A 15,260-nucleotide genomic window follows, 5' to 3' on the forward strand; every position below is an offset into this window, starting at 1 on the left:
TCCGACTGATCGGATCTTTAAGATGCATGTGTTCACCTTAGTCTGACTAAAATCGGACCGGATCAGATTTCTCACAGTCGGATTAAAGCACCCAGATTATTGATTGATAGTCACATTACTCCTGCATGTATACGTTCCATCAGATCGGATCTGAATTTTCGCGTTCTGCGCAGGCGCGAGATTTCCTTCCCGGGGCCGTGAGCCAGAAGTAGAAGGGCGGCGGCGTCTTTCCTCCGAAATCACTGTAAGAAAGAGCGCCATTGTGCATCTAGTTTGTGTAATTATCATGTACACCAGATACGAAGTGTACAAAGATGTAGCTTTGTCTCGCTCTTCGTACGCCATCTTTCTCAAATGCCGAGGCAGCTGGTGACATAAAGAAGTCAGCCGGAGGTGTTTCTGTTACCACTAGATGAAACAGCGAACCGGGGTATAACATGCTCCGGCCAGTAATCTGATTTTCTCACCAGCATGTATACTCGTACAATTGCAGGTGTCTGATTGAGTAGCAGAGTCGAACTATGGCTGTAATCTGACTAAGATGTGCATGTAAACGCACTGACTTACAGGACCTCTGTTGTAAAGTCGCAGTTTGGTTAAGTTTGAAGTCACTTTGTTCTCCCTGACTTCTGGTTTCACACTGAATACAAACCTCGGTCTCTGACCTTCTTATATGGACTGTTCACTCTTTATACTTCTTCTCCTCTCTTAACTTTTATGCAGATGTCCAAAATCACAATAGTCACTTGAGGTTGCCGCCTAACAACAAATGTAAATACGGGTTATAATAAACAACTTTCATCTTCAACTTATGGTCGTTTTCTTGCTTGAATGTTTGCTCTCCACTTTCTTCACCTAGATGTTCTCTCAGTTTACGTCTGCTACTTGGTTCTGGACAGAAGTGTATTTATTAGGCTTTATTACATTTAGTTTGTGGTCCCCTCTGGAAACACTGAGACAAAACCAGACAGTAAACGTGCTGTGAAAACCCAAACTACGAGCGAAAAGGCTGAAAAGCTGCTGAGCTGATGATCCTTCTCTCAAGTTACATATTTCACATCACACAGAATCAGTTGAGTCGATGGTTATAAAATCATGAGATGGCTGTAAGAGAAAAGATGTGTGTGTCCTTTGTGTTTGTCTGGCTGTATTTGTGTGTGTGTGTGTGTGTGTAACATGGTGGATGAGTTGGTCCAGTGTTCGCAGTAATCTCTGTGTTTCTGAGGGTGGCCTAGTTCACAGCTCCCATGTTTCTCTGCTCACTTATTATTCCATCGATAACATCTCTCTCTCTCTCTCTGCAGCCCAGAATACTCCGTCTTTGTTCTTCTCCTTTTCTCATCTTCTTTTTACAAGCTGTTCTCTCGTCCTTCCTCCGTCATTATCTGTTCTCAAATTAGTTTAAGGAATCAGAGGCTCTCGATCATCTTAAGGGTGGCACGGTGAAAAATCCTTTCCTGCTTTTTTTTGGGGGGGAGGTTGGAAGCAGCTGCTGCAGGTCAGCGCAGCAGCTTTTGTTTCAGGAGTTTAAAAAGGTAAAATCCTCAACATCCTGCAGTGAAGAGAGCGAAACAACTGAGATGAAGCTATTATCTTATGCACCGCTCTGAAAGTGGAGAAAAAGTTAATCTTAAGCAAATTAGATCCTGTTACGGTCGGTGCAGTACCGTGATTATGTGCAGCGGTGAAGCTCATTGATGTGTTTCTAATACTTCATTAGGAGGATCGATTCAGGGTTGATTTGAGGATTTGATTTGATGAAATTTGTTGATGATAAGAAGATTTCTTCTACTGCCAACCTCCCATTTCCCTGCATAGCAACTATCTGACTAATTTGAATATACAGGCAGCAGCAGCGGTGTGTGAACAGAAGTTAATGTTGTTGTGTTTTCTGCTTTTGTGGTTTTGGTTTCAGTTCAGAAGATGTGATTTCAGATTTGTTGTTGTGTCTTCTCATATGTCAATTTCATTTGCTATTTCCACTTCAGGGCCACCGTAGGCTCTGACTCAAAACTGAAATGTTTTGGATATTCTCATGTGAGCAGCGTTCTCCTCGGATCTCTGCTCGTGTCTCTGTTTCGCCTCCTGTTTCTGTTATTTCTTCCTGTCTTCCTCTTTCTCTGTGTCCTCCACTGTGACATTTCTTTATTTTCAACGTCCTCACGTCCTTCTGTCTTTTCTTTCCTGTCTCAACTTGTCTCCTCCCTCTCATCCCTTCTCCTCAGCGTCTTCTTCTTTATCTGTTTTCTCTTTTCACCATATTCTTCTCTCCGTCTTTCATTCTCACCAGCCTTCTGTCTTTAATCTCACTCTACCTTGTACCCTTTGATTTCCACGTTGGAAATTGAAAGTGCTGCTTCGCTCTCCATCCCCTCTTCTCTTTTGCACTGTCTGTCTTTCCTCTGTGTGTATATTCTCTCCACTTCAATTTTCTACTTCAGCCTTTATCTTTTGTATTATAGGAAAACCCATCTGCTCTGCTCTTTACCTGAACATTGTGTTAGATCCATACCTCTGTTTCTCTCCTGGAACAACTGGAGCAGAACTGATCACAACCAGCAAAGCTGCAATATGACAATAACACATATAGACGAGGTCTTGATTAGATAGAGACGAGTCGAGACAGAAAGATGAGGGACAGGTCTTCACTTTGCAGCCGTGCATTTAGTTTAAAGGTAAAGGACAAAATATAACACGACAAACAGAAGAATTAAACTGAAAGGGATACGATACTATCACGATATTTTGCCCACGATAACGATAATATCACGATACAGCGATTCTGCGATAATCGATATATTGCAAGAAATTTCATCCACGATACATCACAATAACTGTGTCACTGAAGAAATTCAGAATTTATTGACTGCACTGAATCCATTTCACAGGAATTACAAAACATTGTCAATCAATTTCACATGAATGACAGCCAAGTAAACAAAGAGTATATTGCACAGTGTCTCTTCTTAACACACACACTGACTACAACTATCATTAAATATCTATATGTGTGGGTTTCAGAGCTGCTTAAACCATTTTTTAAATGTTATTTGGTTGTATACCTATGTTCGAATAAAGATAAAGCTGTCCTCCGAAGAGGGGTGGTGGTGGGCCAAAAAAAACATTTTATTTATTTATTTTTTTTACATTTTTAAATATCGATATTTGGCACCAGTCTGTCGATAACGTACCTCAACACGAAATATCGCGATATATCGTAGTATCGATATTTTGGCACACCCCTACTGTGTGAACTAAATACCGGTTAAATGTTTTAACTAACATCATCAGGACACTTCCCCCAACGTTAAGGTTATTTTTGTTATTTAGTTTTATGAAATTCATTATTTAACCGTGCAGATGATTTATTATCGAATGAAATTTGTAGCTAGGTTCTATATCCGTGTCTCTTTTTGTTGACGTAGGTTTATACACAGGGGATTTAGATATCTTTGTGTCACTCACTAAATCAAACACCATTAAATACTGTCGACAGCCATGAAAGAATAGATTTTTCTTCATGTCTTAATGAATAAAATGTTGTATAAATGAGGCTATGAATGATAAAAAAACAAACTATTCTGTAAAAACCTTCAGAATATAGATGGGACTGAAACAGTCTGAGAAATGCTAATCACTAAATGCTAATTTTGTGAAAAAGCCCTTTTTAAATGCATTTTTTAGACTAGAAGTGGTGATAAGGGAAGAATATTATTTTTTTGTATTTCAAGTTTTTGGATATTTTATGTCTAAATACACAAACAAGGCTGTTAATTGAAAATGCACTCTGGTTCTGGAGCTTCGGACCCAGTTAGCAGAACAAGGAGAACACATGTTAATAATGGTGAGCATGTGCCCTTCATTCAGTGATGGAAAATGACTTTATCTGTTACGGCTACATGATGAGACCAGCTGTTGTTTTTTCCACAGCCTCTGTCTCTGTGGAGTTTATGAGTGCAATCTGAATTCCTCTCAGCAGACCTGCAGATTGTTCTGTGCCGTCCCTCCTCTCCTGAACCCCGACTCACACTCAAACTGTCTGATCGTCATCGTGCTGTTGTGGTGTGAAACATTTATGAAATAATCAGTATCAGTATAGGTGACTTAATTGGATGTGATAACGTTTTTGGAGGTCACACACCACAGCATTTACAGCCTAAGCTAGTTTTCAGTGTCCGTTTCTAGATGGGCCCTTTTTAAAATACATAAAACTCAACAACAACAAATACACATGAGACGATACAAACACAATCTCAACAATAAATCAATTAACCTAAGACGTACAGTGCCACTTTGAGAAACTCCCACTTGATATGTCTAAACACCTTGAATATTAAATTATTCGTCCCCTGAAAGAACGAGTGTGTGTTTTTATTGGTTACATTCACAGACTTGAAAGACTGGAACACTTACTTCCAATTAGCCTCTGAAGACTTCTGACTCTATAGGATTTTCCCCAAGAGACTTAAAAATAGCTCTGAAATATATTCATATATAGGACAAACGAGGCAAACCATAAAAATCCATATAGTAGTTTCTGTTCCCAGAGTTCCAGATTTAACTCTCTGAAGCTGAATTGTGAGAGCAGAGTGTTGAGACGGTCAGAGTCTGTTGGGGATTCAATCTCATGACTGTAACAGTGAAAATGTGCTCTTATAGTTTAGATAAGAACGCGCCCAGCACAGCAATAATATGAGTAATAGTTTTGTAAAATAACTTTCCAGAATTATTCTCTCAGTTGTTGTACAAGGGAGAAAATACTCGGTGATTGTCTAGTTCGACAAACAGCAGCAGACCTCTTTCCTGTCGCTCTCCATGTCCTCTAATTTATGTTTTGCTCCTTTTATATTCCAGCAGTTAAACTCTGTCTGTGGTTACTTTATCATGGGACATTTGGGATGTGGGAAGTTTCACCCCCAGGGATTAATAAAGTATTCTGATTCAGATTCTTCTGGACAAAATCATGAGACCAATTTTCTGTTCCGAGTTTGAGTGTATGAATGATTTTTGAACTCTTGTCGTCCTACAAAAATCCAGATGAGGACATTGTGAAATAACACGTCTTTGTCTTCCTCTCATTCAGGATGATCCCAGCCAACCACAAGAACTTCCTGCTGAGTGACCTGGCATCGTCGCGGGACTACGAGCTGTGTGTTCTGGCTGTCTACGACGACGGCATCACCGCCCTGACGGGCACCAAGCTGGTGGGCTGCGTGTCCTTCAGCACGGAGCGAGAGTACGGAGACTGTCACTCGATACGAGACCAGGTCAGCGTGTTAACGTTTCACCTGGACCAGCCTGACCACGTATACAGCTGAACAGCCCTTTATCTCACAGGTCCCAGAGTTGCTTGACTTCTTAAAAGGAGTAATCCGGTTTCTAATTATCAGGGAAACGGAGACAACATTTAATTAACGAATTCCTGTTCTTTTGTTCCACAGCCTGCTCAGTGCTCAGCATAGCTGGGCTGCAGCTGTGCACAACTCCAGTGTGTGGCTGTAACTTACATCAAGTCTGCAGTTTTAAATGAAAGAATATACGTCTCCATAATAAATGAACAATGCCTAGTCATTAAGTGGGCTGCAACTCTAAGAATATACACGTAAATACTGTATTTACCTCCACTTCTTCTTTAGTTTGACAGCTTCAGTTACTAGTTACTTTTGAGATGAACATTTTATACGATGTTTAATATAACAAGCTTTTAAAATATAGCACAATGTTATATTAGAGGTGGGTGCAATTCATCGATGTGGCGATGCATCGCGATGTGTCACGTGACAATTTGGCATCGATTAATTAACGTTGATGCTTAACCGCAAGACCAGAACAAAAAACACGTAACCGGAACCTTAGCGTGCGCGCCGCCCGGACTGTTCAGTGAGTGGGACACAACAAACGGAGCAGTAACGTTAGTTTCTTTGGGGGGCTGCTAAAGCTGTTGCCAATTTGCAAAGAGCGGCCGATTCTCTCGCCACCGGGGTTCACTGCAACCGCGTGGAAGCACTTTGGATTTTATGAGAGAGCAAACAAGACGACTGACAAGACCTACGCGATTTGCTGTTTTCAGTGTTTTCCGCCAATAGAGGGAGCTCTCGTGCAAGTGGAGCTTTCCCTGGTCAAAGTTAAGTAGGTCAAAGTGCAAATGTCAAATGTTCAAAAAACCTTGTTATTTACTTAATGAGTGTAGTTTTGGAGGAACTGAGTTAATTGATAGGCTATTAATTTACAAATGTAGAAGACAAAGTCAATCTTGTATGGAAAAAAGCATTAAAAATCACAATAATCAAAGAATCGAAGCACCAATAATCGAATCGACAGTCGTTATAATCAAAGAATCGAAGCCCCCATAATCAAAATCAAATCGAATCGTGAGCTACCCTTGTTGGAACCCCCCTATGTTAACTGTTGTGGATGTAATCGAGGTCACATTACAGATGACACAGACTTTAAGTACTTTTACTTACTACACTTCAACTACATTTGTTGTTAATAGTTGTGTATTTTTCATGCACTTTTACTTGATATGGATTATTTATACATTGCTGCATTGGTTCTTCATCTCCTCCTCCATGAAGTGTCGTAGTCCACAAAACATCTCTGGAGCTTCACAGTAAAACAGAGTTTTAACACATCATTCATCTAAACAACTGAAATACTTAGAGACTTGGTTTAAAACCCGAAAAAACCACCAGAAAATAAACATAAAATGGCTCGTCCGCTGTAGTCGATGTCTCCGGAAACCCCAAGAACAGAATCTTCACTGCTTTTATCTCCGTACTTTTTTATTTAGGTTGACTTAAACATTTGATTCCAAGGTTGGGAATGAAATTTGAAATTCATGTAATCAGCCAGCTTTAAAACTTCCAATAACTTTCAATTTGTGTTATTGATACTCTGACTTGGAGAAGAGGTCCGACCCTGCTCACCAGGCTAAATGTGTTTCCGATCTTTTCCTCCAGTTCCTCGGAGGCACCATGATCATCATCATCGGCGGCATCATCGTGGCCTCTGTCCTCGTCTTCATCTTCATCCTCCTGATGAAGTACAAGCTGCACAGTAACCACTACAAACAGAAGGCCGCCGCACGCCACGCCAACGTCTGCTCCCAGACCAATGGAGGAGGAGGAGGAGGAGCCAACGTCCTCGCTCTGCCTCCATCGTCCTCCTCTGCAGGGCAGGGTAACTGGACGGACAAGATGGAGAAAATATGTGACTCCTCTTTGTCGTCCGCTCCTCATAATCTGACTCCATCTTGTTGTCTCTTAGGTGGTGCTAATAAAAACTCCCAACCGTCATCGTCAACGGAGGGGATGGGAGGAGCGTCTCTTCGAGGGACGACTGTAGTGGACTTAAATCCCACCCACGACGATGACGCCATCTCCCAATAACACACGAGAAACTGTCAATCAAACCCACAACCCACCAATCTCTTAGTCCAAACCAATACTCCACTCCCCTCCCCCACCCCCCCTTTTTTTTTTTTTTTTTGATTTGTTGCTGGTGCCTGGAGCCAAACTCACCTTACGCCGAGGAGCGGCTCCTGTCATTGGTGAGTAGCTGCTGCCGGGCAGGTTCAGGGTGGGAGGTGGGGAGGACAACCAGTGATGTGTACAGTAGGACTAGCAGCGACATATAGTAGCTCAATCCTGCTGTGAAAGTTATTACAACAAAGTCATAAAGTTTGTTTTAATGCTCATAAGCAGTCTTAAAGGGATATTCCGGTGTAAGTTTAATCCATGGTCTAAATCACCATGAAACTGTGTTAGACTCCCTCTCGAGAGATCAAGTTAGCAGACCGCTAATTTACGGAGTTTTATCAACCTCAGAAACGACCGCACGACAACAATACACTGCAGTAAATGGATCCAAATATAAACCGCCACCAAAAAGCCACAAATAATGCTCAGAACAGCACCAAACTTCAGCAACAGTACAAATAGGGTCTCAGCACATAGTCCGGGGCATCTAACCTCCGCTAGCTTAGCTGGATTTCTACTGAAAAGCTGACTAACTTTACCACTCTTCTGCAGCAGCTTCCTGTTGACGGGAAGTCCCGACGAGTCGATTACCGAGTGCAGTAGAGTTCCGCGGCTCATGGATGAAAATGTATGATTATGACTCCATGGAAAAGCAATCAAAGTTCATATGTGTCTTACCTGCCAGTTTATAACAGTTATTATCGAGAGCGGACAGGGAAAAGAACGGAATTGAGCATTTCTAACCGCACTCGGTAATCGTCGCGTCGGGACTTCCCCGACCCGGAAGCTGATGGAGGAGAGTTGAACTCTGTTTTTAGCTTCACAATAGAAATCCAGCTAAGCTAGCGGAGGTTAGATGCCCCGGACTATGTGCTGAGACCCTATTTGTACTGTTGCTGAAGTTTGGTGCTGTTCTGAGCATTATTTGTGGCTTTTTGGTGGCGGTTTATATTTGGATCCATTTACTGCAGTGTATTGTTGTCGTGCGGTCGTTTCTGAGGTTGATAAAACTCCGTAAATTAGCGGTCTGCTAACTTGATCTCTCGAGAGGGAGTCTAACACAGTTTCACAGTGATTTAGACCATGGATTAAATTTACACCGGAATATCCCTTTAAGGTCTTATAATCAACTATAAACCTCTTTATTATTCTATTATCAGCACTTTAAGAACTTCCCCGTTAAGTGAAGTTTTCACAGCAGGTTAACCTCAATACAAAGAATCAGGACTTCTCTCGGGATCTTTGGCGTTCTTGCAGACTCTCACGTGTTTTCTGCCGCTGCCATACTGAATGAATTCAATTAAATTCAGTACACAGAGGTGCAGCCAGAGAGACGAGGGAGGAGAGAGAGAGAGTTTCAGTCGAAGTTCGTTTGAAATTGAAATGTGAAACAGACAGGTGCTGAGAGAGACGGTGACGGAGGGAACAGGCAGGAGGCTGCTTTAGTAAATCATGCGGACAAAGTTCATTCAGCCTGCATGACTGAGCACCGCCTGAACACTCTTCCATTAGAAATACACTTTCATGAACAGTCACTCACCTGGATAAGAGCAACACAAACACACGAGTACTCACACACACCTCTGTGTTACAGGTACACGGGGCTGCTACCTCAGGTTGAATGGAAGAGGCACTCAGCGTGTCACAAAGGGCCGTATTTTCCTGTCAAGTCAGTCGGACGAGGTGTCCTTTTAGCAAAATATAGTTTAGTGCAAGCAATAACTCTACTTTCCTGGCAACACCTGAGGGTTCGACTAATAGCTGGAACATTCATAACGATCCCATAAAGTTCGTAGAAGTTGTTCACTGCTCCAGAAAGTAGACTGAATCACTGTGATGTTGCTAACAAAACCAGGAGGAGGAGGCGACATTGTTTAATTGTGTGGTCATCTTCAGCTGCAGCTCTAACATTTAAAGACATATATATAGTTAAACATGTCGGTCCGACCTCGTTGATGTTTCTACTGTATTTATTTTATGTTCTGTGTTGCTTTGTGAGCATCTTCGAGAGCGTCTCAAGGTAACTCCTAGTTTGTCTTCATCCTGCAGCCCGACGGCTGAATGAGGTCTCCAACACAACGTTAGTGAAAGATTTAACTCGGCATCAAACACGCATGTTAGATGAATTAGCTGTATACATGTTGTTGGAAACATAATACAGAATAAAGGCCGATTCGCCAACTTCTTCCGCCCAATGATTTGATAAAACACAACACCACACAACACGACAGAGAAAGTCACCGAAGGTAACAGTGAAGTTCAGGATTAAGTCCCCGATGAACTTTTCTCCGAGCTGGTTACTGTCAGTGTGAGTAAATTCACCGCTCAGCCAGAGCTAATATTCAAATTTCAAGTCAAAATGAGGAGAGGTTATGAGTGGAGTTGCCGTCATCTATCAGATAATCCCTTCACGATATTCATGATTATGAGGTTATTCCAGATCATACAGGAACACGAAGGTTTCCTACTTCTTGTTTCTCGCTCCCTGTCTCACCTTGGCCAACACATTCACCTCTACTACTTCCTTGTTGAGTTTCCCTCTCAGTCTCGCGCTCCCTCCCTCTGCATCCCTCCGTCCCTGTAGTCATTTGTTTGATTTTAATGAGTTGTTTTGTTTTGATGTCTTCCTTCTCCTCTCCGCTACTTTCATTTCTGAGTTGAAGGTCGTTTTGTTTGTCTGTTATCATCCGCCATAGCTTTTCTCTTTATCTTGTGATATTCCTGCTACCAATTTCACTCTCAAATTGAGATGTATACCCTATCGTGTGGTATCTATCAAAGCCTCGGGAGGATTTTCTCCTCCTCACACAATTTATGAGCTGGTTCTTTTCTTTTTTATCTCTGTGAAAATTGAATATTGGTTCTGCGTAGTTCCACGGACGGAGCGTGACCGAAACGCTGAGAGGGTGAGCCCTGTTTTCAGTGTTTAACCAAACAGGCAGAACAAGTTGTTTGTGCCTGTGGTTCATATGTCATGTGTGACGAGTGCTGACTCCTTTTTTCTGTTTCTCTTGATTTGCTGAAAAAGTTTTCTTCTGAATCGTGAGAGTCCGTTACGACCCGGCTCAAGTGTCGGTACGTGGATTAAGATTTGGTATTAATATGAAATCTGGATCTCAGCCAGGTGTAAAACATATAAAATTGATGTAGGTAAATTGAAATTCAGTCCGCCTCTTCCAGCTGCAACAATGAAGTGATAAAGAAATCCAGTAGTGTTTTTTAAGCAGACGTTATTCAGAAATGGGCTCTTATGCATAATTCAAACTTTGAGTAGAATGTTATATATTTTTTAACTGTTACTTTTAAGTTAACTTTTAAGATGCAGTAATAAAGACTTTGCTACCTGTAACAGCTAACTGTATTCTGTTTCATCAATGTGGCTAATGTTAGCGTGTTAGCTCAGTTAACCATGTAGCTGGCAGGACTAGTGGAGAAAGAGTTGTTTTTATACAGTGTTAGCAAAAGAAGCTAACAGAGAAACAGGTCTTCAGGCCTGAGGCTAGCTGGTTAGCATGCTACTTTCATAGTTATCTCTGATACACAAAACATAGACGTCAAAATGATGTCAAAACTGTTGTCTTCTCATTCTGATCATATTCTTTAATGTTTTTAAATCAAATTCTTACATATTGCAGGATTTTTACTTGTCACAGTGTTTTTGTAGTTCATTTTTAAGTTAAAGGTCCTCCTCGCCACACTAACCTCGTTCTTATTTCACTCTTCAGTTGTTTTCTCCTCCTGTTCTTTTATCAGCCCTCCATGATTTCTCAGTAGATATCAGACTTAAGACTTTACTCCTCCTCTGGCTGCCTTTTCTCTATCATCTCCTTCACTTCCTCACAACTTTAAGTTTTTCTCCAGCTTTCTCGTCCTTCTTCCATTCTTGCTTTTGGTAGTTTTTCCTCCGTTGTCCACTTTTATCTGTTATATTACGACCTCTTTTTATCTACTCGTTGTATTGTCCCTCTCTTTCCTTCCTGTCCCCCCTGTAATAACTCACCTCCCGTCTGAAAACACACGGTTTGTCTTGCATACACTCTCACTCACATGTGCAGAAGCACTTTCTCATAGAAGCAATCTCAACAGCCCCGCTGGCCCTGAGGCCATTTGTTGTGGGTTTAATATCTAACACACACACACACACACACACACACACTCACACACAGAAGCAATCTCAACACTCCTGCTCTCTCTCCAATCCATATGAACTGAGCTGGTGTTTGTTGGTCAGCCTGACTCACCATTTCCTGAATGCCATCAGTACCTTCTCCCACTAGACACACACACACACACACACACACACACACACACACACACACACACACACACACACACAGGCACACACACACACACACACACACACAGGCACATTAATCTGCAGGAACACAAAATTCATTGTTTGTACATTTACACTGTTTACAAACCATTTTTCTGCTTTCACTTTAATGATTACATTTTCCAGCCATGAAAAATGTTGGTATGAAAAATAACTTTGTTTAAACTTTTTAAGAATAACTCATGTTAACAAGGAGCGAGACACACCGGGATGAAACATTTACTGAAGTTGTATCGGACCAGAATAACCCCGACTCCTTTCTTAACAGTACTTTCTATTTGTTAAAAAACGATCGATTGTTTTCCATTTAAATGTCTGGAAATCAAGACAAATCATAATTTAGTTGCTTTTTGTGAGTTAATATAAATGTAACTGCCTCCTGTATCGAATTGAATCGTATCGTGGGAGACTTTGTTAAACCAGCGAAGATCGTATCGTTGTCCAAAGAATCAATATGATATTGTATCGTGATGTATATATCGTAGCTTCCTGAAGTATTATCTCAGAGGAAGCAGCAGACTCAAAGGCTCTTTCTCCTCGTTCAGCACAGACGCCACAGATATACGTGTAAACAGCAGCTCTCGGCCTTGTTTACTGTATTAAGATTCCATAAATATGAAGGTAAGATCCCCAAGAGTAGCTCAGTATGAGCGCCTGCAGCCTTATTATACAGAACACAGCGATGGTACAGGCAGTTAATTAATAAACTACAGCACTGTGGTGAATACAGTCCATTTATAGACTTCAGAGTGTGCAGGCTTTGAGAAGAGGCGTGTTTAGATCAGTTTAAAGGGACAGTGCACCCTAAAGATAATCCACAGACCTTGTTGTGAGGAAGGTAAAGACTTCTTCAGGCTCTTAATGTTTGAGTAAGACAGCAATATAATGCTTTAACGTACAGGTAACCAATCTGGAGTTTCTTAAATAGCCGTTATTTGGACTCCTGTATTGGATTCTTTAAGTAGGTTTGCAGCATATTGAGCCGGCTGAGGTTTAGAAAAGTAAAGGATGAAAAGTAGGATGTAATGGAGGAGTGTAAGACAGTTTCCTGCACCCACAAACTGTATCACCGCCCAGAAGGAGGTGTGCATCTACTGATGGAAAACAGGCTAACTAAGCTAGCTAATGGTCCAGCTCAGCAGGGGAGGATGCCTTTAGTCGTCCACTTCCTTTTGTGTTGTCATATGAAAAGAAAATACTTCCTAGTTCCAAGGTCTGTGGATTATCTTTGTATGATTTCTGGAAATAAACATTGCTGAGAAGGCTCATATCCCCAAACTCCCAGAAAAACAACCAAAGTGGTATCAGCACTACAGCTAAAAGGCAGAATGTGTTTTTGATTTTGGGGTGAACTGTCCCTTTTTAAAGAAACTGATCTTTTTTCACCGCACATCACCATCCACACCCCAACAGACACATGAACACAAGCTACACACCCCACAGAAATACACACATTAATTCAACACATGCCGGCTCCCTCCACTGAAATCCCACAATCCCACCTTGGCGATTACCACAGAAATGCAGAGAGATGGTGGAGAGACGTCGGCAGAAACAGGCCGATCGCATCACTGTGTGGAGCCACGAGGCTTCAGGGCCTCATTCAGTGCTTTTATTATCCGAGGCTGGCGCTGAGCAGCAGGACGGCACAGTGACTAAACTGTTAGCGACTGCCACAGAGCCTCCACTCAGGCCGGGTGGCAGCGGCGCCGCACGGAGTCACAGTGACACCTGGTGGTCACGCTAACAGTAGCACGGCGTTCCTGTGCTTTTATTTTTATCCTCATGTATCCAGGGAAAGTAGAAGGATGCCGTTATTCACATTCTGCATTCACACGTTCGCTCTCAGAGCTGAAGAGTTGTGAGACGCTGTGCATCCAGCAGGATTTCTAAAGGTTTACAGGGAGTTCACTCTGTTCCTTTGGTCTCCTAACAACCACAAAATATGTGTGTTATCTTTTTCCCAGCCTGAGAACCAGACGAACCCGGAGCTCATGTTTTCTCTGCTGTGGCAGATAAATGGAGGCGCCCTCACATTCAGACAGAGTTCCCTGCAACACACGCACAGGTTTTGTCTTTGTGGTTGGTTGTAGGTATCTGATTTGGATCAAACATGCATCGCCTCTCTCAGCTCTCAGCTCTACGTTTAATGTTGAGCTGTGAATTGAGACGTTTGTGACCAGGCTGCCATTTTATTGTCTGCTGTTCTCTTTTCCTGGAGGGTTGTTATCGCCCTTCAGACTTTCTTGTGACGCTGTCGTGTTCGTGTTCGAGCATTGGGGGCTTTAAGCAGCGATGGTAGAGAGACGGCTTCAGAATCGCCCAAACACTAAGCAATGTTTGCTCCCTCCAAAGGCTCCTTCTATAACTACCTCCTGACGCTTTCAGTCCTACTCCTGACCACAGAAAACCAGTCGTTCTCCCACACGGTGTAGTAGTCTGATGTGCTACAGCGACAGGAAGTATTGACACAGAATCGTGCAGTTTGGAGCTTTGTTATTGTCCTCAAAGTTTTTTAGGGCTGCAGTTAACGATTGTTCTTGTCGTCGTTGAATCCTTTGATCATCTTCTTGGTTAAATGATTTGTTGCTTTATCTATAAAACCTCAGAAAATAGTGAAAATGTTGATCAGTGTTTTTCCAAAGCCGAAGATGAGACGTCCCTGAATGTCTCGTTTTGTCCCAAACCCAAAACCAGTCAGTTTACCGTCACACAGGAGGAAGGAAACCAGAAGATAAGAACATTTAACAAGCTGGATTTTCTTAAAGAAATCACTCATTGATTAATTGAATATCAGGAAAGATGGCATCTATTATTCAGCTGTTTGTTTTACATGGTCGAACTCCAAAATCTCACATGTTCCTTAAATTACGAAGGTGTTTTTTAACGCTGTGATGGTGAAAAGATAACACATAGCTACATCGCTTCCTACCCGCAGTACATTTGTGAACGCACATTTGGAGGAAGTTGTGAAATCCCAGCTCGGCTCTGCGGTTTCCTGATATCTATTTTTACAGCGAGGCCTTTTTGAATATAATTTGCAGCATAACATTGCCCGTGGCTTCATAAAACCCTTTAACGGAAATGCAACAAAGTCAAAGTCGCTTCAATCTCCCGTCTGAAGACCTGAGTGTATGTGGAAACACAGATAAAGAGGCGACAGACGGACAGATCGTGGTTTTACAGTCGGTGAAGGAGGAGATCCACAGGAAGACAAAGGGAGAGAGACACACACAGACGTGAGGATTATGGACTTATATTTAGTTAGTGAGACTGGGAGAGAGAAAAAAATGAAACAGCCAACCAAACAGACAAGTGGAGATGAGTCACGGAGCCCCGAGACACAGTTATTGACAAGAAAAGATGGAGGGATAAAGAGAGAGAAAATGAAAACTCAGAGAGGAGGAGGAGGAGGAGGAGGAGGAGGGATTGGGAGATTGGAC

At 42.1% G+C, this 15,260-nt stretch overlaps 1 protein-coding gene across 5 annotated transcripts in view; it reads left to right on the plus strand.

Annotated features, from left to right (window-relative positions):
• The window catches only part of LOC115569871 (leucine-rich repeat and fibronectin type III domain-containing protein 1-like protein), a 302,682-nt gene that overhangs the window by 280,992 nt on the left and 6,430 nt on the right, over positions 1-15,260 (plus strand). For all 5 annotated transcript variants that reach the window (XM_030398095.1, XM_030398102.1, XM_030398070.1 and 2 more), the window contains 3 exons: positions 5,084-5,267; positions 6,963-7,182; positions 7,270-7,552. In XM_030398095.1, coding sequence (XP_030253955.1) covers positions 5,084-5,267; positions 6,963-7,182; positions 7,270-7,391 — 526 coding nt within the window. In that variant the 3' untranslated portion in view covers positions 7,392-7,552. The remainder of the gene's footprint in view (positions 1-5,083; positions 5,268-6,962; positions 7,183-7,269; positions 7,553-15,260) is intronic.

This window comes from Sparus aurata, chromosome 2, assembly GCF_900880675.1.
Source record: "Sparus aurata chromosome 2, fSpaAur1.1, whole genome shotgun sequence".
Lineage (NCBI taxonomy): Eukaryota > Metazoa > Chordata > Actinopteri > Spariformes > Sparidae > Sparus > Sparus aurata.